At 42.9% G+C, this 24,898-nt stretch overlaps 1 protein-coding gene across 4 annotated transcripts in view; it reads left to right on the forward strand.

The window, feature by feature from the left end:
- The window catches only part of LOC132122741 (histone-lysine N-methyltransferase 2A-like), a 28,621-nt gene extending 5,070 nt beyond the window's left edge, over positions 1-23,551 (forward strand). The window contains exons 2-35 of one of the 4 annotated variants that reach the window (XM_059533106.1): positions 3,192-3,261; positions 3,441-6,796; positions 6,893-7,070; positions 7,153-7,378; positions 7,466-7,527; positions 7,609-8,073; positions 8,224-8,294; positions 8,536-8,772; positions 8,855-9,001; positions 9,778-9,870; positions 9,945-10,065; positions 10,148-10,261; positions 11,874-12,058; positions 12,138-12,311; positions 12,492-12,602; positions 12,698-12,771; positions 13,555-13,757; positions 13,929-14,029; positions 14,138-14,275; positions 14,403-14,561; positions 14,658-14,775; positions 14,861-14,939; positions 15,020-15,177; positions 15,254-15,406; positions 15,513-19,995; positions 20,081-20,149; positions 20,232-20,311; positions 20,396-20,563; positions 20,710-20,784; positions 20,873-21,047; positions 21,190-21,297; positions 21,997-22,080; positions 22,168-22,297; positions 22,391-23,551. In XM_059533106.1, coding sequence (XP_059389089.1) covers positions 3,192-3,261; positions 3,441-6,796; positions 6,893-7,070; positions 7,153-7,378; positions 7,466-7,527; positions 7,609-8,073; positions 8,224-8,294; positions 8,536-8,772; positions 8,855-9,001; positions 9,778-9,870; positions 9,945-10,065; positions 10,148-10,261; positions 11,874-12,058; positions 12,138-12,311; positions 12,492-12,602; positions 12,698-12,771; positions 13,555-13,757; positions 13,929-14,029; positions 14,138-14,275; positions 14,403-14,561; positions 14,658-14,775; positions 14,861-14,939; positions 15,020-15,177; positions 15,254-15,406; positions 15,513-19,995; positions 20,081-20,149; positions 20,232-20,311; positions 20,396-20,563; positions 20,710-20,784; positions 20,873-21,047; positions 21,190-21,297; positions 21,997-22,080; positions 22,168-22,297; positions 22,391-22,666 — 12,441 coding nt within the window. In that variant the 3' untranslated portion in view covers positions 22,667-23,551. Of the gene's footprint in view, positions 1-3,191; positions 3,262-3,440; positions 6,797-6,892; positions 7,071-7,152; positions 7,379-7,465; positions 7,528-7,608; positions 8,074-8,223; positions 8,295-8,535; positions 8,773-8,854; positions 9,002-9,774; positions 9,871-9,944; positions 10,066-10,147; positions 10,262-11,873; positions 12,059-12,137; positions 12,312-12,491; positions 12,603-12,697; positions 12,772-13,554; positions 13,758-13,928; positions 14,030-14,137; positions 14,276-14,402; positions 14,562-14,657; positions 14,776-14,860; positions 14,940-15,019; positions 15,178-15,253; positions 15,407-15,512; positions 19,996-20,080; positions 20,150-20,231; positions 20,312-20,395; positions 20,564-20,709; positions 20,785-20,872; positions 21,048-21,189; positions 21,298-21,996; positions 22,081-22,167; positions 22,298-22,390 lie in introns of all 4 variants that reach the window. The other 3 variants (XM_059533107.1, XM_059533105.1, XM_059533108.1) reach the window with 3 other exon arrangements.
- The last annotated feature ends 1,347 nt before the right edge of the window (positions 23,552-24,898 follow it).

Raw genomic sequence — 24,898 nt, forward strand, 5'->3', positions numbered from 1 at the left:
GTGACTTTTGTTTTAAAATTTTTATTTTTATTTATTTATCTTGCAAATATAGCAATTCTATATTTAATTTTAACTATTATTTTAAAGCATACAGAATTGAGCACTTTTCTATTATTATTATTATTATTATTTTGCCCATATAAGTTATTTTGCATAGTTTTATTTTTCTTAAAGTACTATTTCTTTAAAATATAAGTAAATATGCTTCTCAAAATAAAGTTCTTCATTTTTCTCTTAATGTTATTGTATTTTTGTAGTTACTTTTTGCCCAAACAAAAATAAAGTGAGTAGACAATAACAAACAAATGTTTTTGTGTCACCCCCTTCCCCTCCACTGTCTCTCCTCCCCCATCCTGTACTGGCAGCAGGTGCTCAGGCGCCTTGGCCGGGCCGAGTGTCACTTTCTCGAGCCCAGTATCGTTGCTCCCCCCTCCATCTCAGCTGTGGGTGTTGATTGAGCAGCTCCACCGGAGTGGTTAGTCAGGGCACTTGTGGTGTGTGGGTGTGCGTTGTAGATTAGCTTTTCATGTTTTAACTAATCTTTTTTTTTTTTGTGTTTTATGCTTTGAAGAAGTGTATGTGTGTAATATTACATCTGTCTGTATGTCCTCCAGGAGATTGATATTCTCCTGCCAGGATGTTGTTGTGAATAGGAATCCATTCTTAAATTACTTGCCTGGTTAAAGGTTAATGATGATAATAACTGTTAGCCTCTGAGCCTTTTCATCATGCTGCATCTTCACTCCTTGCCTTTGTGGTCAGAATGATGCTCTGTAGCCTGTTTCTCCCTCCGTCCCTCCTCCTTTTCCTCTTGTCTTGGGATGTTGTTTACACCTTGCAGTGTGCCGCACGCACGAGGTGGAGGAGGGTGTGTGTGCGCAAGCGTGCTTTTGAGTGCCTGAGGCAGAGTCGTGCTGTCATTGAGAGCTACTCATGGTGTCACACTGACTTTGAGCTCCACTGCTCACAGCTCTCTAGTACTCGATCACCTTCGGCACAACAGTAGAGGTGCAATGAAGTCATCGTAGCTCTGAGAGCCTGCGTTCAAAAGAGCTGGAGGACAAAAATTAGTCTGACAAATTCACTATCAATAAATGTTCACTGTAAACTGTCTCTGGAGATTTGTGTTTTTTTTTTTTTTTTTTTTTTTTTTTTGCCTTCTCTGATTCAGCTCCTCATTAAAATTTGTACTGGTCTTTTTCCCCATCAGTGATTGGATATGAAGCAAATTCTCAATTAGGATGATCTGTTAAACTGATCGCCTGATAACAGACTGTCATTTCATTTTGTTCTGCTTCCCATAAGAAATTTGTCGCCATATGTTGAAATTAAAACTGAATGGGGATTTGTTAGAGAGATTGGACTTGTATGTGTGCAGTCTCCTGCGGCATCTGTTCTATAAACTGGAGGAAAGGGATTTTAGCAGCAGCCCCACATGCTACTATAAATAAAGAGTATGAAATGAAACACCCCCTAAGGCTTGAAAATCAACACAATAGGCTGTTTAAGGAACTTGCAGACATTAATCACCTTTTGAGAGGTAGGGCTTAGTGCATAGTGAGATCTTGTCAGTGCTTGTTCAATCTAATGAAGATCCATTTACAATGTGTGGTAATAACGTAGCAAACTGTAAGCAAATTGTTGGGCACATTGGCATTAATGTAAATTAAGATGCTTTTTGGTCTTCACATTTTTATGAGCGTTCTGCCATTAACATTGTATTTAAGGCACTGTCAAAGTAAAATAGCCCAACTTAACATTTCAAATGTGTCTTTTAATGCATTTACCCATTCTACTCTTTTTAGTGCAAATAAAGCATCTGATTTAAATTCCCTCCTTTTTGTCCAATACAGGGCTTCCTTAAAATTAAGTACTTGATTATTTGATCTTGAAAATGTCGTTTTGCACAACACTATTTCAGAATTGCAGGGAATTCCTTTTGATGTGCTCCCAGTTTCAATTTCAGGTTTGTAAAATCCTTTTGAATGGTCTGTGGAACTGGTCTCTGAGCACACACAGAGACACACACACGATTAGGCTTTCTCTCAGTGTGTGTCCTTGTGTGTACAACTTAATTCACACCAAGGACACTTCAATGACTGAGACATTTTTATCACAACATAAAACAACGCGCCCAGCTGCAGAGCAGACAGTAATTACAGTAATCATCTGCACTGTAAGCCTGTTGAAAAATCTGATAAATGTGGGAAATGTGGCTGACTTAAAGGGATATGGAGCGTTGATTCAAGTTAAGTTGATTCAAAAATGGATTTGGAATTATGGCATACCTAAAATGTTGTGACAGAATTAGATCAGGAAGGCAAGAGCCCAAATGGGCCATGTAATCAGCATTCCTCCTTGTATCCCTCATGTCAAGTGTGAGATAAGCACAGGCCTATCATAAAAGCCTAGAGCTTTATAAAATCCTATCATAGGACGTCTGAAAGGCTTAGCCTGTTTGATTGACGGAGGTGGAGCAGTTATCAGGTGATACGGCCATTGCAACAGATGCCTGACAGTGAGATCAGCGCTGATGTCATGTAGCAAGGATCCCTGAGTGGAATTGGTGGAACTGGTCATCTCAGTAGGAGGTGCCATCCCAGATGAGATTACTTTCTCAAGTTGTAGGTAGAAATAGTTTTGCTTACTTTTTAGTAAAGTCTTAAAAGTCTGTTGTTTTGGTCAACCTGGCAAGTAGCTGCCAGGCTAAAAATTTAAAATGTAGGTTACAACCAAAGATTTTAAGATTGTCATGTTTAGGCTACACTGGATGTTGTTTTGAACAGATGGTGGATAAACAAATGAATGAAATATGCCCCTTGAACTAGAGGGCATGACAATTAGATAATAGGAAAATTCAAATAACAGGATGGGAACGTATTGCCTTTTCGGTCTTGTCAAATGTGTTTTCATCCATAAATTCACCAAGCACAGCTAATGTTCTTTTTGACTCCAGAGCTGTCTGCAACTGTTTGGTGGTTTCAGGATGAGAATTGCTAACATTGAGTGGTCTCCTGGCCTCAACATTTTTCTTAATCATGAGATGGAGTGTAGCAAAACTGAATGTCTCTTTCGACAGTAGTCTGATTGGTTTTGTGGATGCTCATTTAGAAAAAAATAAATAAAAAAATTAAATCACACTGAACCACTGAGTTAATTGACTTTCCCTTTTTTCATTTTCATTTCTTTAGGAGGAATTTGGAGGCTTCAGCAAAGTCAGTGACAACAGAAGAATACATAGCCCAGGAAGGACGTCAATAGGTAAAATATATTTTACATCTCTAATTCTGTCTCTCTCTGACTGTTTTGTAAAATAATTATAATTGGGACCTTGTAAAACCTAACTTATTGTTTTTCGCAAGTGTAATTGAGATGCATTGTGACATTTAAACATGAAGAAATGTAGAGCTTATTAATGGAATGTTTTCTCTTTCTGTCAGGTTCTATCTCACCGGAAAAAAAACCCAGAGGACGTCCTCCTAGGGCTCTAGTTGCGCAGAGGGTTGGCACTGATATTGAAACAGCCCCTTTGCCTCTCGCCACAGCTCCTAAAGAGAAGGTAAAACGACCACCAGGGAGGCCTCCTGGCACTGGAGAAAAAAGAAGAGGCCGCCCTCCTGCTTCTGCCAGCCAGAGGAGCTGGCAACAGAGCGGCCATGCACTCCCTGAAGAGGATGGGGATGCAGAACAGGAGTGCAGCTCCAGTCCCACACACCACAAGGACGGTGTGCAGGATGAAGACAAGGAGAAAAGGCAAACTCTGCTTGGGTCTGGGCACCATCAGGGATCTGAGGCTAAGCCTCACAAAATCAACCGGGAATCCAAGGTGACCAAACTGAAAAGATTGCGGGATGTCAAATTGAGCCCACTGAAGTCTAAGCTGAAGGCCATTGTGAGGAAGAGTGTCCCAGTTCCTGGTTCTGGTGTGCAAAGACGGAGGCGGGGCAGGCCACCTTCTGCCGAACGCCTTAAAGCTGAAGCTGCTGCTGCTCTGGTTGCTAATGCCTCCTCGGTCCAGGAGATGTCCAACACGGCACTTGGGACTGCCAAACATAAGGACTTCAGGGTTCGTCTGGCACAAGATTTGGGTTCCTGCACTCCACATGATCTCCAGCTCAGGGCTTCTCATCCTGCTGATGAATGCACTAGCCCAGATCCCTATGACTCCGCTATAGTCAACCCAATGACCCCAACTAAACATGGGAGGCCATTAGGGTTACGCCAGAGCCCTCGCCATATCAAACCTGTGCGGGTCGTCCCTCCCTCCAAACGCACTGATGCCACTATTGCAAAGCAGCTGCTGCAGCGGGCAAAGAAGGGGGCCCAGAAAAAGAAACTTTTGGAAAAAGAAACCATTGGTACCCAGGGAACTACAGGTCTTGAGGGTGGGAAGCACAGGAGGCGAACACAGTTAACAAATATCAGGCAATTTATCATGCCTGTTGTGAGCACAGTGTCGTTGCGCATAATCAAGACTCCAAAGCGTTTTATCGAGGATGAAGGCAGTTTCAGCACTCCACCACCACACATGAAAATTGCTCGATTGGACTCTGCAGCATCTGCCCCAGCACCTCAGCCCATAACATCACCCGCGCAAGCTCTTGTTTCCACATCTCCCGTCACAAGCGGAACCACTGCCACACCTGGAGCAGGGCCTGCTGTTGACTCTCTCCCTCCTCCCCCACCTCCTGTCCTGACTGGCAGTGCCAACAACATTGCAGCCAGTCTTCTTAACAGCAGCTGCAATAATAGCACTAGCAACGGGCGATTCAGTAGCAGTGCGGCATCCTATGGCTCCAGCGCTGTTTCACAGCATTCCTCTCAGCTCTCTTCTGGTGAGTCGTCTCGCTCCAGCAGCCCTAGCCTTGATGACTCTTCCTGTGATTCCCAGGCGTCTGAGGGCACCCAGGCTCTCTCAGAAGAGGCAGATCATTCCCCTGCCTCTCAGGGAGAGACAGAGGCCAGCATGCACCACACCTCGCACCCACCATCACCACCATCCGAGCCGGAGCCAGACCATGTAGTTTTGATGGAGCGCAGCAGGCGGGGTCGCAGAAGTCAGAGTCATAGGCGGGGTACTTTAGTGGCACGTGGTAGGGGCTGCCTGATTGGTGGAAGGAAACAAGCCATCATCAGACCAGCCACAGGGTTTTCACAAGCTGGCTCTCAACAAGCCTCTTCTACGGCATCATCATCCTCTTCACCACCACCTCCTCCTCTTCTTAGCCCTCCCCCGCCTCCCCAGGCAGCATCTTCTAATGCATCTGAGCATCACTCCCACTCTCCATGGATGATGTCACATTCCATTACCCCTTTTCTGCCTACCCCTCCAATACTCTCCAGCTCTCACGATAAACGTCGTTCCATAATACGAGAGCCAACTTTCCGCTGGAAGTCTTTGTCATGTGCTGAAAATAAGTACTTCTCCTCTGCCAAGTATGCAAAGGAGGGCCTTATCCGCAAGCCCACTTTTGACAACTTTCGTCCTCCTCCACTGACTGCTGAGGATGTGGGCCTCATGCCACCTGGACCTGGTGGAGGTGGTGTTGCACCAGGAGGATTCCCAGTTCCTGCTGGTGCAGCTGGGACAGGTTCCAGACTTTTCTCCCCCCTGCATCATCATCCTCACCACAATCACCACCAGCACCACTCGTCGCGGTTTGAAACGCCACATCAAAAGCGCAGCCCCCTACTACGTCCCCCGTGCTTCACTCCAAGTCCGGCTCATTCTCGCATCTTTGAGTCGGTCACCCTCCCATCCTCTTCAGGGAGCAGCCCTGGCTCTCTTTCACCCCTTCAGGTCTCACCAACATCAAACAAAAAGAGAAAGGGGTCTAGGTTCTCATGTGGACAACCTAGATCACCCTCACACTCTATGACTACCAGGAGCAGTCAGTCAGGAGTTCAAACAGGAAAGGCCGCTGAACAATCCATGATTAGCAGTTCTGTTCCCATAAGTGTGACTGGGAATTCCAGCCCATTGCCTGGAGTCGCAGTCAGTCCACTTGCTGCCAGTGCCTTAACACAAGCTTCTTTCAGTGGCTTCCCCTCAGGCTCTATTGGTCTTACGAGCCACGGAGTTTCCGATGGGCGGCGAGCAGCAGGGGGTATCGGTGTGAGTGGGAGTTCTGCTTCATCTTCACAGCTCTTCCCTCTTTTTATGCCCAGTAATCAAGGATCAGGTGTAGGAACTGGAAAAGCAGGAAGGGAACGGAGCGTCTCTGCTACTAGAGACACAGGTACAAGAGAGAAGGACAGGGAGTTGGAGAAAAATAGACAGCGTGAAAAGGAAAACAAAAGAGATGGAAGGAAAGACTGGGATAAAAGAGAAAAGAGTCTTCCATCGGAAGCTTCCCCTAATTCTACATCTAGCCTTTTTGCAATGGAGGCCAGGGACATTGAAGAATCTCTCACCCAAAAAAGGACACCTGGTCGAAAGAAGTCAGTCACAGTTGACTCTGGTGCAGAGGCCTCCCCAAGTGACTGTGTAGCAGTTCAGCCTGTTGGGGCCTTGTCCTCAAAGGGTCGTCTAGCCAAAAAAGGCAGACCTTCAGAGAGGAGTATTGAATCAGAGGGAGTAGAGAGGGAGAAGAATAAGGAGAAATTGAGTGCTTCTACCCAAGCAGGACAGATGGGAAAACCCCCTTCCACCACATCACTGGGCTCCATGTTAGCTCGTGCCGAGAAACAGCCAGTCACAGACAGGCGTGTCGCAGGACTGCTGAGGAAAGCTAAAGCTCAGCTCAATAAGATAGAGAAGAGAGAGGTACAACCTGGCGATCAACCCAAATTACCGGTATGTCCTGTCCTTTCCATTTTGCTTTGAAAAATGTTCCCAGGTTGTTTTTCCCTAATGCACAGAAGGCAATTTCCATTTGTTTGTGTTGTGCAGGGTCAAGAGAGTGACTCTTCTGAGACATCAATCCGTGGTCCACGCATTAAGCATGTGTGTCGTCGTGCAGCTGTAGCTCTGGGTCGCAACCGTGCTGTGTTCCCAGATGATATGCCTACACTTAGTGCCTTGCCATGGGAGGAGAGAGAAAAGATCTTGTCTTCCATGGGAAATGATGGTGAGAGATCATTAGTTAGAACAACTAGTTTGTTTTGTGTGTGTGTTTCATTGTTTGTAACCTTTTAATGGTGTTTGAATAGACAAATCATCAGTGGCGGGATCAGAGGAGGCGGAGCCATCCACACCACCTATTAAGCCAGTAACAAGGCAGAAAACGGTCCATGAGGCCCCACCCAGAAAGGGCCGGCGCTCTCGACGCTGCGGGCAGTGTCCAGGTTGCCAAGTACCAGATGACTGTGGGGTCTGCACTAACTGCTTAGATAAGCCCAAATTTGGGGGACGCAATATTAAAAAGCAGTGTTGCAAGTAAGTATGAAATCTTTTTATTGTGGGATTCTTTTGCACCTTAAAAGTGTAGTTGCACCTTAAACCCTTGTGCTTGTGTCATCACAGAGTACGGAAGTGTCAGAACTTGCAGTGGATGCCATCAAAGTTCCTTCAAAAGCAGGCAAAAGGTCAGTTTTCTGAGAATACTCCTTTTATAAGTCAGAGATGCTTTTATGTGTCAATTAATTGTTTGTTTGCATTAACTACAGGTAAAAAGGACAGGAGGAGGAATAAATCGTCTGAAAAAAAAGATTCACATCACAAATCCCAGTGTTCTGAAGCAAGCCCCAAGCCAGCCCCTCCTCCAAAAGATAAGGAAGGTGAAACTCCACCGCCTACGCAGGGAGAAGACAAACAAAAGCAGACACAACCTTCAGGACCATCCTCACCAGCTTCCTCCCCAAAGGACCCTCCATTCTCTAGTCCTTCTGATGACCCCAAGCACTCTCAAACCCCTTTGAGCTCAGCCTTTAGAAAGGAACGGAAGCAGCAGCCCAGTTCTTCACCCACCCCTGTACACATTGCCCCATCTTCCCCACCAGCACAGTCCCAGCAGTCCTTGCAGCAGCAAAGCCAAGTGCCAGCAAAAAAGGAAGGTCTTGCAAAGCCCCAGCCCACTGAGCCCAAGAAAAAATCACAGCAACAAAGTCAACCTAGTTCTGCCACAGACACAGGTAAATGGATGAGGAGATAAAATATATGTATGATTTACTGTTGATAACCTAACACGGGTGTCCAATCCTGCTCCAGGACAGTCACCTTTCAGCCTAAGATAGGACACTCCTGACTTATCATAGCCTTAATTTTTTTTTGGAATCTTTTAGCATCCAAAGCAGAGCTAAAGAAACAGACTACTCGATGTGTTCAACCACCCAAGCCTAAACCAAAAGAAAAGGTAAGCAGATATTCCAGGGACTTTTATATTATTTTATGCCGTGAATTGTCTTTCTCTTGCTTCTCCCAAATCTAGATAGTGATTAACACTCTTTATGGTGCTGATATTCCTGTCACAAGCGATGCCAAGGTCACAGGTTCAATTCTCAGGGGATGCACCTATTGATCAAATGTACCTTGAATACACTGTTGAAGTCACTTTGTAAAAGCATCGGTCATATGCACCGATTTTGTTTTTACAGGAGAAACAGATAACCAAATGTGACCGCAGTACTTTAAACTCCAAGAGCACTCCTTCGACTAGGGGCACCACCAAGCAGAAAGCACCCTGCGATGGAGTGCATCGAATCAGAGTAGATTTCAAGGAGGACTATGACATTGAGAATGTGTGGGAGATGGGTGGGCTCAGCATTCTCACCTCTGTGCCAATCACCCCGCGGGTGGTGTGCTTTCTTTGTGCCAGCAGTGGTAATGTAGAGGTGAGCTATATTTTGTTTGTAATTGCTGATGAACTGAAAACACAAAAATGATGTGATATTTTCTTATGGTTTTTGTCTTCAGTTTGTTTTCTGCCAGGTGTGCTGTGAACCCTTCCACCTTTTCTGCTTGGGGGAGACAGAACGGCCCCATGAGGAACAGTGGGAGAACTGGTGTTGTCGCCGATGCCGCTTTTGTCATGTCTGTGGCCGGCAGTATCAGAAAACCAAAGTAAGACTTTCTATTCAGTTGCATTTGTGTCACAATATTCATTACAGCACTTTAAGAGTGTTAAGAAATGTAGCAGAAATGCATTACAATTTTTTTTACTGTTATTTTTATTTTTTTATAAAATAAGTGAGACTAATGGAAGTATTACTATGTGATTAACTCAATGGCAGGTATTTAGCATGTTTCAAGTTTTTCTCCTAAATAATTATAGACCGTTGAGGACACTTTGATTTAGTGTTTCAGAGTCTCTGATAATGGAACAGTAAAGTGCTTCCAACAGTAACAGAATTGATTTTAAAGGAAGAGAGTGTTGGAACAGAGGGAGGAAAGTATTAAAACCTTCAGATTTAATGGGAATAAGTTTTAAAATACTACAATAACCAGTATATTATGAGACAAATTTATGGAATTGTTCCTAAAGAGTTTATTTCACACAGTGTCAAGTTATATGACCATCAGATCTAAAAGGATGGGATGCATTTTGATGTAAGGGTTTGAGATAAATGGAAGTTTAATATTCGAAGCATGAGTCAGCTTGGATTACAAATGATGAATGTCCTCATGTGGTATGTGCTAGTGAAAAATACCTCCTTGTGAAAGGCAAATACTTGTCATTCATTTTGGTGCACTTGATCACCGACTAAGCAACTTCCAAGTTTGGGCTTATTTCTCTTTAAAAGCCCCTAGCCACCTCTGAAACCTTCACAAATGCAAACGCTCAATACCCAGATGGAATCAAAATTGAAAAATATATATATTTTTTAATCCTCTAGCAGCTACTGGAGTGTGACAAGTGCCGAAATAGCTATCACCCTGAGTGCCTGGGACCCAACCACCCTACTAGACCCACCAAGAAGAAAAGAGTCTGGGTACTTACACACACTCAATCTTAATGTCTGTAATATGCTGCATTCTCCCATAATTATTTCTCCTTCTGCCACAGATTTGCACCAAGTGTGTGCGCTGTAAGAGCTGTGGAGCCACCAAACCAGGGAAAGCCTGGGATGCTCAGTGGTCACATGATTTCTCTTTGTGTCATGACTGTGCCAAACTCTTAGCTAAAGGTCAGTGCTATTCATTCTGGATATTTATTCTATGCCTTTAAACTATTACTAAACTGTGTAATTTATTTATTTTTCTTCCCAGGCAATGTCTGCCCGCTGTGTAGTAAGTGTTATGATAATGATGACTGTGATAGCAAAATGATGAAGTGCAGGAAGTGTGACTGCTGGGTCCATGCAAAATGTGAACGTTTAACAGGTGAGTCATAAGTTTTTCTCTTTATCTCTTATCGGTCATGTGATATTACATGGCACCATGAGATTGAACTAACTAAGTAACTGATTTTAAATACAGAAAATTTGTTTGCAGTACTCTACTATTGTAAAGTTTAGGGTCTGTAAGCAGGGGAGGTGGGATTCACAGAATCCTGGAAAAAATGATTCATGGCTTTCCCAAGTGTTTAGCAGCATGACTGTTTTCAACATTGATAATAATAAGTGTTCCTTCAAAGTAGCATATTAGCATGATTTCTGAAGGATCATGTAACATTGAAGACTGGAGGAATGGATGCTGATAATTCAGCTTTGCCATCGCAGAAATAAATTTTAACAATATATTAAAATAGAAGGGTTATTTGAAAGTCTAATAAGCCCTCATAGTATTACTGTTTTTACTGCCATTCTGATCCAATAAACGTAACCTTGTTGAGACTTAAAAACTTTTTGTATGGTAGTGCAAAATCTTAAAGGGGTCATATGATGCTTTTTTTAAAGATCATTATTTTGTTTATATGGTGTAACAGAATATTTTGACATGCTTTAATGTTCAAAAAACAAAATTTTTCAAATAATGTACATTTATTGTAGGTCCTCTATGCCCCGACTCTCAAACGCATCGTTTTCTACAAAGTCCCTCCTTCGACAAGCACAGTTTGCTGATTGGCCAACTGATCTGGTGCATTGTGATTGGACGATCACCACAAGCACTCGTCGCACTCATTACGCCCCTTTCCAAAGGAAAGGAGAGCTTCATCTTTCAAAACAAATGTAAAGACAGTTAATAAAGTCCTTAGTTTTACCATCAGTGCAAGCCATAAAGGGGAACAGAGTTATGTGACAGACACAGTGATGAAGCTCGTATGTGTTTGCAGAACACAAGCCAATGTTAAGACCACTGACTCCACTCTGTGACACTGTCTCTCTCTCTCACGCACACACACACACACACACACACACACACAACGAATACTTAAACGAATAACAAAACATACTTACAGTAGCTGATTCAGAAGTGCCAGATTATCTAGCAAAGTCAGAATTACCTCCTCTCCTAGGTTCACGAAACGGTCATCCATAAAATGCGTTGCTCCTCTGTTGTAAGAAATCTTAAAGAGTTTTGAGCCTCTATTGCAAAGATTCCTAAATGCATCTACTTTTGCTTTCACCTAGAAACACACAGCATCTCCCTGACATGGTTGCTTCAACACTAACTGCGGTTACTGAAACCACTCCTTCTTTCTTTGCTTGAACATTTGTGCGGAATTATGCAAGTATTTCCTTATAGTGACGTAGACGTGGGGGCGTGTTTGAATGAGCCGTTTTAGGAGGGTGTGGCAGAATCTTAACTTTGATAAAGAATATCTCTTTGGATTTGAGACTTTAGTCTTTGCAACTTTACAGATATTCATTATGCATCAAAAGCTTGTAACACTCCAAAAGGGAAAGGAACATTTTTAAATTGCATCATATGACCCCTTTAAGTTAAGGTCTGATGGGTGGAAATTCTTGCTAAACAGAGAAAAAAGCATTCTGCAGTGTGGATGTTTCTGTAATGCTACACTCCAAACATGATCTTTCCTTTTTATATTTAGATGATATGTATGAGCTCTTGTCTAACCTGCCTGAGACCGTGGCCTACACCTGCGCAAACTGCACTGAGCCCCATCCTGCTGAGTGGCGCACTGTCTTGGAGAAAAAAATTCAGAAGTCCATGCAGCAAGTTCTCACAGCCCTGCTCAACTCCCGCACGTCTACTCACCTGCTTCGCTACAGACAGGTGAGTTGCCATCTGGAGTCCTAGAAGTTCCCACCAGCTTTATTTTCACCACTTAACATACTGATTTTCTTTGTCTAAGGCGGTTATGAAGCCACCTGAGCTGAACCCAGAGACAGAAGAAAGCCTTCCCTCACGCCGTTCCCCAGAGGGCCCTGACCCCCCTGTGCTGACGGAGATCTCTCCACCTAATGATTCACCCCTCGATTTGGAGTCTGTGAAGAAGAAAATGGATTCTGACTGCTATAAATCTGTGGTAAGAGTTTTTGAGTATCTCCTTTTTGTATTAGTTTAAAGCAAAAAAGGTAGCTTTTATGTTTCTATTCTTCTTTGTAAGATTACCTTGTCGTGTTTTCGAGCATCTATTGCAGAAGGGTTCAAATGGCGGTCAAATACATGTGAGAGCCAGGTGTCATTTTCTGCTTCTGTTATTCAGCTGGAGTTCAGTGATGACATTGTGAAAATCATCCAGACAGCCATCAATTCAGATGGAGGTCAGCTAGAGAGTAGGAAGGCCAACAGCATGCTCAAGTCCTATTTTATTCAGGTGAGAAAAAGCTGGTGGACACAGTTCTGACAAAAGAATGTCTTGCAGTCCTACATCATTATTTCTTATTGCACTGTCACTGTTATTTGTTACAGCAAATGGAGCGGACTTTTCCATGGCACAAGGTGAAGGAGTCCAATTTCTGGGAGGTGCGCAAAGTCTCTCCAAAGTGAGTCTTTCCCATGTCTATTGAATGCTTTGTTTCCATTTTTTTTCCGTTTTAATTTTGACTGAACATTTTATTTAAATTCTTTTGTCAGAAACCATTTTCAGAAATAAATTAAGCAACAAACTATAAGTTTAGTTTGATAGTGAATAGAGGGACCATTGAAGTTAGTATATGAGCTTCGAGAACAAACTCACCACTGAGTATCTGTCTATTCTTTGCTCCCCTCTAGAGCAGAAATATCACCTTTCCTTAGGGAATCCAGTCTGTATGGTCTAGTTCCATTGTTTGAGGTCAACAGGCAGTGTCACATTTCACATGGGTGCTTTGACAAGTCTTGTGGTTGGCATTTGGTTTGTTTGTTTGTATACTTCATTTGTTGCCATGAATTATTAACAGCAGCGAAGCAAGTTTTCTTTGTTTGTGTGCATGCATGCCTGACATTCAATACTGTTTCTTTAAAGAGAAAACACAAGGATTCATGTTATTTCCCTTATGAGTTATGGCTATCAGATTATGAACTTTGTCATTGGCACCTTATTTCTGAATGAGCCTACACTACAGTTCCAAAGTTTGGAGCTCAAAGATTTTTTAATGATTATTTTCAAAAGAAGTTAATCTTTAATTTAGGAAGGATGTATCAAACTTATAAAAAGGTGATAAGTTGGTATAGACATTTATAATGTTGCAAAAGATTTCAAAGATTAAGTCTTATAAATGCTTTAATCAAACACTGATGTTTTGTAACAAAGACATGGCTAACAAGGCATTGTTGTATCTTTGCAGTAGTGGACTGCTTCCCAATGCTGTGTTGCCCCCTTCTTTGGATCACAACTATGCCCAGTGGCAGGAGAGGGAGGAGATAGCCAGGGCTGAGCAGCCTGTGCTAATGAAAAAGATCATACCGGCTCCCCATCCTAAAGCACCTGGGAAACCTGACTCCCTGATTGCCCTCACACCACTTCCTCCTCCACCCATGCTTATCCATGGTGAGAAAGTCACTTTTAAGCACTATAAATACAAACGTGTATAGGAACTATTGATATGGTACATTGTGTTTTAGAGTTAAATAAATACATTTTCTGAAATGAGAAAAAGATAGAGAAGAGAGTTAAAGTGTATGTTGATAAGTTACACTGGAATATTTCTTTTGTGTTCAGACTACAGCCTTGAAGACAGCCCTGATATTGCCCCTCCTCCTGGTGTATGTGACAACAGACAATGTGCACTTTGTCTGAATTACGGAGATGAGAACACAAATGTGAGTAATCATCCACCAAAAAGAATGCATTAGCATGTACAGATGTTGATTTATACTATTTCAGTCATGATCATTTTGTCAGACATTGTATGGTACTTTGCTTTCTAGGATTGTGGGAGACTGCTTTATATTGGCCAGAATGAGTGGACCCATGTGAACTGTGCACTGTGGTCATCCGAGGTGTTCGAGGATGTTGATGGTGCACTCAAAAATGTCCATATGGCAGTTAGGAGAGGGAAAAAGCTGGTACGTAATCTAAGCCATGTGCCGTGTTTGTTCATTAAATTAGTGCTGTAATATGCATTTGTATAATTATTATGCAACACATCTTTCTGCATCCAAATATAGATTGCATTATGCCTTGTTTTCTCAGCAATGTGAGAATTGTCACAAACCCGGAGCCACAGTGAATTGTTGTCTGACCTCCTGTACCATCAACTACCATTTCATGTGTGCACGTCAGCAGCAGTGTGCCTTTTTAGAGGATAAGAAGGTTTACTGTCAGCATCACAGAGATCTCATAAAGGGCGAGGTATGGAACGATACATGCAAGTAATGCAGTAATGATTACATATTTGTTGTAAAGTGCTGGATTTATTGCAAATAACTAACTTTTTTTTTTTTAAAGGTGGTGCCAGAGTCAGGCTTTGAAGTTACTCGGAGGGTCCTTGTGGACTTTGAGGGAATCAGTCTGAGAAGAAAATTTGTTAATGGGCTTGAACCAGATAACATCCACATGATGATAGGTTTGTATGTCTTTGCAGGGTGCTTGTCGTTGATGAGTAATAAAGTAAAATACATCATAAGTAAATATAAAATTTTTTGGTACAGGGTCAATGACCATCGACTGTTTTGGTATGCTAACTGAACTGTCTGATTGTGAGAGGAAGTTGTTTCCTGTGGGCTACCAGTAAGTCTTTGAAATTATAGTATTGTATTTCAATAAAAATAAGTCATGAAATGCAGTAACCACCTGATGTATTTACACAGATGCTCAAGGGTCTACTGGAGCACTCTAGATGCCCGCAAACGATGTGTCTATAAATGTCGAATTTTAGTATGCCGCTCCTCTATTACTGAAACTATCAATAACACAGCAACTCAAGAAGAGAACTACACAATTGCTCATAGTCCTCCACCCATTTCAGGTAAGCAGATTTAGATTTTTAATCATGACAACATTTCGTTGGAATTTTAAAAACGAATCATTATTGCATATTTCAGCTGAAGTGGATGCTGCTTTGCCTGAACCCACAGATTCCACAAAACCATCAAATGTGCCTTTCACACCAAAACAAAGGGTTCATTTTAGGAACAGACACCCCAGCTACCCTCCATGTCATCATTCTCCATCAACCAGACCACTTCCCTCCCCAGGTAGGTGTTATATACATTTATATGTTTATATTTTATATTGCTTATTTTATAACAAATTTTTTGAAGGCTTTTCTGAATGTTGTTCAATGTCATTTCCCCTCATTAGATGGTTTTAGTAGTTCATCCCATGAAATTGTGACTGTGGGGGACCCTCTGCTGAGCTCCACTCTAAGAACCATTGGATTTCGTCGACACAGCACTTCCTCCATCTCTGCTCAACAATCTAGGCAAAAGATTTCCTCTCCTCAACAGGGAGGCACAGTATCAATTCAGACATGCATTTCATCTGCCCCATCCCTCTCCTCAACCTCTAAGGAACCTTTAACCAGGGACACAGACAAAGGAAGAGCACTATCTGGAGAGAGATCTCACAATCGAGAGGCAAATTCAGTGAACACTGGGGCACAGCGTCGACTCAGTTTTGGTTTCACTGAAAGAATAGAAGGTAGTAGAGAAGCAACCAAAAAGCAGTCGGATGGTGAGAGTTTGAAGTCATTGCAACCAGTTAGCATAAGCCAGGCATCACCACCTCTCGGAACTGCAGTATTGACAGGACATCAGAGAGGAAGTGGCAGTTTGAAAACCGAGAAAGGGAAACAAGCAACAAAAGATACTGACCTACCAGCCGGAGTCACTTGTATGTCTAGTCATCCACTTGCCACACTTCCTAAGGACAAGGCAAATCCAGTCAAGGAAGGAAATGTGACATCAGTGGCCACATCAAAAGACACAGGAAAGACTGTGTCTCCACAACCAGTTTACAGCAAAAGTGGGAGTAGGAAGTCTCACTGCTATGCGTCTGGTCCAGCTGTGGCAGCAGCAATGAAGCCTCTCTGGTCATCTGGTGCCAAGATGGGAGAGGAGGACCTAAAGCGTGGCTTCCACACAAGTGCTGCTGTCACTGCTAGTCATGGAACCTCTAGCACCAAAGAAAAACACTCCAAAGTCAAAATGAATGTCAGCAGGGATGTTTCTAAAGAAAGAAAAGAGTCTGCTCAAAACCCAGTTCTTAACAGCAACTCCAAAAGCAGTAATGTCAAAACACAAGGTCAGGGTCCACCTCCTTACAACACTAGCAATAAAGCCACAGCACTGAGCAGCAACATAGGGTCTAGCAAGGTGGAAGTTAATAAATTTGACCAGAAAGAAATGGAGAAGCCATTCAAGTCCAAAGAGAGATTTAGCTTTGAGAAAAAGCATAGTCCGGCCATGGATGCTATTCAGCCGAAAGCAAGGTCTGAAAGAGGTATTAGACCACCACAGGTACAACCTAAATTAAGTAAGGAAGTTACTCCAGTGGTGAAGAAACACACTGAGAGGCTGCCTCTAATGTCTCAAAAAATGGATCCTAATGGAACCAAAGCTGTCAGCATGCCAGCTGTCAGCAACACAAACACGTACACTTCTGTAACCCCTAGCAATCAGGGCCCCCAAAGAAGGTCCTCTCGAGCGATGGTTTTCTCACCATCTGCAAGTTCTGAAAGCTCAGAATCAGACAGCCACATTCACCCTGATTATTCTGAGGAGCACCTCATGCAGCAGCAATGTGCAGATGATGGGGAGGACCATAATTTAGAGGATGAAGGCAGCGTTGATAAGCACCATGAGGAGGATAGTGATGGTTCGGCAGGTTCAGCAAAGCGCAGATACCCAAGGCGGAGTGCCCGTGCTCGATCAAACATGTTCTTTGGGCTAACCCCTTTCTATGGTGTGCGATCGTATGGGGAGGAAGACATACCCTTCTACAGAACTGGTGAAATCTCCATGAAAAAGCGCACTGGGAGCAGCAAGCGTTCAGCTGAAGGACAAGTTGATGGGGCAGATGATATGAGCACATCATCTTCAGCAGATAGTGGAGAGGATGAAGAAGGAGGAATTGGTTCAAATAAGGATGCATATTATTACAACTTCACACGCACTATAATAAACCCCAACTCTGGTCTTCCACCTATTGCAGGTATTGATCAGTGTTTGGGAAGAGGGTCGCAGATCCACAGGTTCTTGAGGGATCAGACGAAGGAGCAAGATGATGACAGTGATGAGGTGTCAACAGCAACCAAGAATTTGGAGCTGCAACAAATTGGCCAGCTGGATGGTGTGGATGACGGTTCTGAGAGCGATGTTAGTATAAGCACCAGCAGCACAACCACTGCTACTACTTCATCAACAAACAAAAGTTCAACAAAAAGAAAAGGTAGAGAAAGCAGGACAGATAAAATAAGCATTGACTCAAAAAATACACCAAGTGTGAACAGTCGTGACAGTCGTAAAAATCAAAAGGATAACTGTCTTCCATTAGGAAGTGCCAAAACACAAGGACAAGACCCCCTTGAAACCCAGTTGTCACTCACCACAGATCTCCTCAAGTCTGACTCTGATAACAACAACAGTGATGACTGTGGTAACATTCTACCCTCTGATATCATGGAGTTTGTACTCAATACCCCTTCAATGCAGGCTTTGGGACAACAGACAGAAGCTCCTTCTGCTGAACCATTCTCTTTAGATGAGAGTTACGGGGTGGATGTTAACCAAAGAAAGGACATGCTTTTTGAAGATTTCACTCAGCCACTGGCCAGTGCTGAACCTGGTGAGTGTGTGGTGAACACCTCAATTGCTGTTGAAGAATCATATGGTCTTCCCCTTGAGCTGCCCTCTGACCTCTCTGTGCTGACAACTCGAAGTCCCACTGTAAATAATCAAAATCATGTCTCGCTGATCTCCGAGACCGCTGACCGCACCATTTTGGCTCTGGCTACAGAAGAATCAGGAGTTGAGAAAAGTGGGAAAAAAACAAGAACAGGGCCCACTGCAACCAGCAAGAGCCCACAGGACAGATGTGCCGATTCCCAGATTCCAGAAGGTCAAATGACTCCAGAACACTTCATTTCTGCACGCATTGATGGTGACCATATCACAAGTCCTGGAGTAGCACCTGTGGGAGAGACCGGGAACCAAGACCTGACGAGAACTAGTAGCACGCCAGTTCTTGCCAGCTCACCCAACTTGCCTCTCCAGAGTCAGAAGTTCATCCCTGCTGCCACTGTTAGCTCAGGTCCTGCTCCGATTGCAAGCTCTGCTGTTCAAGCTGCTACCTCTCAACTGAAGCCTGCCCCAGAGAAACTAATAGTGCTAAACCAGCATCTGCAGCCCCTCTATGTATTGCAAACCCTTCCCAATGGTGTAACCCAAAAGATCCAGATTGCACCATCTGTTAGTGCAACAGGTGTCATGAACACTAGTGCCCCTGTCTTGACAGGCCTCAGTGGTAGCATCTCCACCTCTCAGTCCATTTTTCCTGCTGGTGGAAAAGGTTTAGTGCCTGTATCTCATCACCCACAAATCCATGCATTCACAGGCACTACTCAGACAGGTTTCCAGCCAGTCATTCCTAGCACCACATCAGGCCTCTTCATAGGAGTCACCTCCCACGATCCCCAGATTGGTGTGACAGAGGCAGGAAATAGGCATGATCATGCCTCTGGTGTTGCTATGGTATCTAGTGCTTCATCCATCACCCCAGCACCAACTATGCTACCCTCTGGACATGGCAAGAAGCGCCTAATTTCTCGTCTTCAGAGCAATAAGGGCAAAAAACAGGCTCGTCCAAAGACCCAACCTACACTTGTTCCTTCCGATGTTGGGCCCAATATGACCCTCATAAACTTGTCACCTTCACAGATTACTGCAGGAATCCCTGCTCAAACAGGCTTGATGGAACTTGGGACTATAACTGCAACACCGCATCGAAAGATTCCTAACATTATAAAACGACCAAAGCAAGGGGTGATGTACTTGGAGCCAACTCTCCTTCCACAGCCCATGCCCATTTCAACCACAACTCAGCCTGGCATGTTGGGACATGATTCGTCGACTCACCTGCTCCCATGTACTATGTCAGGGCTTAACCCAAGTCAGTCTGTTTTGAATGTGGTGTCGGTGCCTCCCACTGCACCAGGAAACTTTTTGGGAGCAAACTCCGTATCGTTGAGCGCCCCAGGCCTCATAAGTTCAACGGAGATCACAGGATCTATAAGTAACATTCTTTTCAAAGCCAACCCTCACAACCTAGGCCTTCCAGAGCAACAGATGGTCCTTCATTCAGGACCTCCCATGATGTCTCATCTTACTAATCCTGCCCAGACATCCATTGCCAGTAGCATCTGTGTGTTTCCCCCAAACCAAAGCATAAGCATGTCTGTCAACCAACAGGTGGAGAAAGAGGGCAGCGTTCATCACCAGCACCCGGTCAGTCGAGTCCTGGCAGATAAAAACCTAGACCCAAATGGCAATTCAGCTGGTCAAGTAAATCTTGCCCGTAATCCCATCACTCAAGACTTGAATAAAAGTCATGTTGTTGGCATCCTCACTCAGAGCTCACGAACCTCTCCCATTTCTCGACCACCGCATCAGCAACAATCCTCAAAGTTACCTGCTGGAGCTGCATCCACAGCTGTTGGGAAGGGAAAACAAAAGGCCAAAAGATCTCGACCAAGCCCAGATAAGAGCAGTGGAAAGAAACGCAAAGGACTTCAGTCAGATACACCAACTGTTGACACATCTGCAATCCAATTATCATATTTTCCAGGGTAAGAGCCTGCCATTTATAATGCATATTGCATATTGTTGTAAAAAGAAAATGTTTAAACATGTTAAAAATTATGTTTATTGTAGTGACCGGGAACTTTCATCACCTGAGCCAATGGATACAGGGCAGTCAAATGAAACTGGTTCAAAAACAAGGTAAACGATTATAAAGATAAAGATGAACTTTTCAGTGTACTTAATTATATCTAACCTGTTAAAAAAAAAATTCCCTTCACAGTGACTCTGCCACTAAGACTGATTCTTCTTCTCTTAAACGTACAACCATGGACACTCATGATGAGAAGCCAAAGACTGCAGGTGGCTATAATGTTAAGTCTAGCTGTCCATCTCTTTGTAGCATGTCCCAGGGCTAATAGATTATTTATTTTGTTTCTTTTGCAGGACTGTCTAGTAAGGGTGATGGGAAAGGATCTAATGCTTTTTCAGTGGAAACACCTGATCAGAGGGACAGTGGGAGAGACTCCTCTTTGGACTGCAAGCCCAAGAAAGGGCTCATATTTGAAATCTGCAGTGATGATGGATTTCAGATTCGCTGTGAAAGTATTGAGGGTAAGTGAGATCAAGATAATATTTTTTTTTTTTTTTTTAAGTTTAATGTGGAGTTATAGTCCCAGTATGGACTATGATGTTCTTTTCTTTGATAAGTACAGTCAGTCTTCTGTGAAATGAATTTCCTCTTTCCCGTTACTTTTCAGAGGCCTGGAAGTCTCTGACAGATAAAGTGCAAGAAGCCCGGTCCAATGCTAGACTCAAGGCACTTTCATTTGATGGTAAGTGTTTATTTTCATCTTTACACATTTGTTTTTACCGGTCATGTTAATTTGGCAAGGGCATCTTGTATTTCACATCATTTTTCAGGAGTAAATGGGTTGAAGATGCTGGGTGTGGTTCATGATGCTGTAGTGTTTCTACTGGAGCAGCTATATGGAGCCAGGCATTGCCGAAATTACAAGTTCCGCTTTCACAAACCCGAGGAGCCAAAAGATCCTCCTGTCAACCCTCACGGATCTGCCCGTGCTGAGGTGTACCACAGGTGTGTGTCATGGCCAGGGTGGTCAGTGTTTATTTAGTCAATACCTTGAAGTCTTTTATATAATGGAGAATGCAGTGTTGATTGTGAACTATTTAAACACTCTAACAGTTCCCTAACTTTCATTTGTTGAATACATTTTTAGGCGATCAGTTTTGGATATGTTTAATTTCCTGGCATCCAAACACCGTCAGCCTCCTGTATATAACCCCCAGGAGGAAGATGAGGAGGAGATATTGCAGAAATCTGCTCGGTGAGTAACCGGAGAGTAGGGACACACCAAACCAATGGCTAAAAACTAGCGCTGAGGAAAGCCAACTGTGGCTTCACCTTGCGTTGCCTCGCATCGTCTGCAGCCCAGTAGTGAGTAAGATCTGCACTTGAGTGAGAGAACATAACTCCAGCATGTGCCAGTAGTCTGTATTCAGCATTCAAACAAGGAAAACGGAAGAGCTAGAACTATGGATATACAAGCAAGCAGCACTTTGAATATTGTTCACACCAGCAGCGCTTATTACTAACAGATTTGTTTCAATCATGTTTGTTAAGCTGCAAATGGCACTGGCATTGTCAGCCCTTGGATCATCGTCTTGTTGATAAAGAAAGAAACGGATAGAATAACATCAAGTAGGACTCCACGATTAACTGAACGTGATTAATTGCGATTGTCATGCGCATTTAGTCAGTAAAACCAGTTCTGTGATTAATAGTGAATCTCCATCACCTGCTTTCAGGTGGAGCAGCATTTAGTACACAGAGCCGTTGTTCACTGACAAGCTATGCAATATTGTGTTCATAATCGCAGATGATCTAATCGTATGATTATGAAAAGGTGTATGCGTATCTTCTCAGTGAACTATGCCTTGGTTGGTGTGTCCCGGGGTTTACCCACCCTGTACTAACCTCTTTTCACTTATGGATTAAAACAACAAAACACCCGGTGTTTTCACAGACGGGCCACCAGCATGGACTTACCATTGCCTATGAGGTTCAGGCACCTAAAAAATGTGTCCAGGGAGGCTGTGGGTGTCTACAGGTATAAATGCTTTTTATTCAAACCAAAAATAGTTGGATTGAGGAATGAAAAGCATACCATCTTTTGCATTCTATGTATTGCTTGCAGATCAGCCATACACGGCAGAGGTCTGTTCTGCAGGAAAAACATTGACGCTGGAGAGATGGTGATCGAGTATTCTGGCAATGTCATTCGCTCTGTCCTCACTGACAAGCGGGAGAAATACTATGACAGCAAGGTAGAAATCTAATACTTAGTCTATCAGTGGAATGAATTTAAAACAATAATACTGGTGTTCCTCATGGATTTGTCTTTTTTTGCTTTTACTCAGGGCATTGGCTGCTACATGTTTCGTATCAATGACTACGAGGTGGTGGATGCCACCATGCACGGCAATGCAGCCCGATTCATAAACCACTCTTGCGAGCCCAACTGCTACTCCCGCGTGGTCAGTGTTGACGGTCAGAAGCACATCGTCATCTTTGCCACACGCAAAATCTATAAAGGCGAGGAGCTCACGTACGATTACAAGTTCCCCATCGAAGAACCAGGCAATAAGCTGCCTTGCAACTGCGGGGCGAAGAAGTGTCGCAAGTTCCTCAATTGAAAGCAAACTTGCAAGCTAATATTGTCTGTGAATGCTATCAAGAGTGTATACTTGCCAGGGAAGAGACTTTTTTTTTTTTTTAACTGAAGCAGGCTCAGGTTATCAGAAAGTTAATGGTATTGTGCCTCTTAAGTTGTTTGACTTTTAGAAAAGACAATTGAGTGGAGTAGCAATGGAGAAGATTGCCCTTGTGTCCCCTTTATTAATGCCCAATTTAAGAGATTAGTGACCCCTCATTCTTAAATTTTGTATGTTATCTTTTTTTTTTTTTACTATTTTGTTTTAGTTTTTCTTTTTTAGAAGGATATTGTGAAAAGTTTTAAATTTGTAAGAAGTCGAGTCTGGCCTGCTCTTATTTACAGAATGTGACAAATTGCTGAAAAAATGCCACATCGTTCCATTCTACACCAAAGTGCAATTTTGGAAGGGAAAGATTTAATGTTTTTAGATTGACGATGCATAATCCTTTTTTTAGCCTGACCTGTTTAGACATATCTCCCTTTTTGAATGTACATTGAAGCCTTCAGAGCATCCATGGTCGTCCTTGCCAAGCTGGGCCTGATTCTCTGTATGGAATATCACTGTAAATATCTCATAGTAGAGATGATGAGGGGAAACACTAGGGGGAGCAGTGGTCCCAGGAATAGGTTGTCTGAAGAAAAATGTTCTTTTTGTCATTGGTTGAAAGAAATGTTATGAAGAGTAGGCCATGAAGGGCTTGTGAGATGTGTGGCTGGCAGGTTGAGATCCTGGTGGACTGACAGACAAAGGACCAGAGCAATTTGGTGGCTTACTTGCATTGTATTTTCAAAAAAAGTAAAATTTGCATGTTATGAAACATGGTATGATTTTGAGTCCTAATGCTATTACCAGTCTATTTATTGTCTCTGACCATTAGGGAGTTTTTTTGTTTTACTCCCTAGGCCCGTAGTTGTGTGTAAAATGAGTTTTTTTTTTAGCCAATTTAAAAAAAAAAGACTGTTTTTGTTGTCTCATGTCACTGACAGAAAAATCATTCGTTGAATAATGTAAATAATATGTATATTTTTCTATACAAATGACTAAAAGCACTCATTGGTGAATAGCACTTAACAATGGTATTTCTATTTTTAAGAATACATTGTATTTATTTTATCAACATTTTTGTAGGAAAGAATAGATTTAGAACACTAATGCTCTGTCCAAACATTTTTAAAGCACTGTCTCAAGATTTTTTTAGTTGATTGTATTTTTTAGTTTTTGTAGCCCAAATGTTTTGTTCTATTCCAAAGACTGAAGCAGTTCCTGTTCCCACAGAGTGTGGTCCACCAGAGGCTCTCATTGCCAACCCAGGTCAAGCATGGACATTTCAAATGATCATTTCAAAGAGGTGTGTAGGTTCAGTGAGCTTTTCTACTCCTTTTTTTAGTGCCAGCCTTAAAATCACATGCAAGAACTGCCCATCTTCCCTTAATATTCCCTCTTTGCGTTTTCTAAACTTGGAGGAAAGATGCATGAAATCCTTCTCTAGCATTCTAGCAACTGACAAGTCCCAAAGTTTATTCCGTATATTTTGTTATATCAAAATATTTTCTTAGAGATTGGTGTAATGCAAGGAATTCCCACAGAGACTATCCCATGTAAAATGACTTGTAAAGCACTATATATGGAGGAGGAGAGGGCGGAGGGCTCTTGTTTTCCTCATGGTCTTGTGCACTGAAGATCAGTCTTCTTCCCAGTCTTCTTCAACACATGTTGCCTTGGCACTGCATGGACGCTCCAGGCAGCCATTCAGTCAATGCACATTATTTGCTCGTATCATCTCTTCATTCTCTTGTAAATGTTGACACTCCTCACATCTGTTCCCATCTGTGCTCGAGTTTTGTTTGACCCGTTTGAATAATGCGAAGACTGATGTGGCTTCATTATTTTTGTGGATGCTCTGTGGTTTGTTCTTCCATCTTTCTGATCAGAAGTTTGGTGCCTTGTGTGTAAATTTCTCTGGTTGTTGTTTTAGTTTTTGGATGTTAGGGGTTAGAACTTGATTGGATGGTCAGCCGAGGAGCTCCAGACTATGGATAAACGTTCAAAGCTGTTTTAACTAGGGCACAAACGGATTCCACTTGAAATTTGTCTCTTGTTTTATTTTTCATGTAAAGTTACGATGATTTTTAAAGGGATGCTGTAGCATGAGTATGGGGGTATCGCAGAATGGCTCGGGGTCTGTACATACCTCTAGACGAAGCTGCTTTG

This window comes from Carassius carassius, chromosome 41 (assembly GCF_963082965.1).
Source record: "Carassius carassius chromosome 41, fCarCar2.1, whole genome shotgun sequence".
NCBI lineage: Eukaryota > Metazoa > Chordata > Actinopteri > Cypriniformes > Cyprinidae > Carassius > Carassius carassius.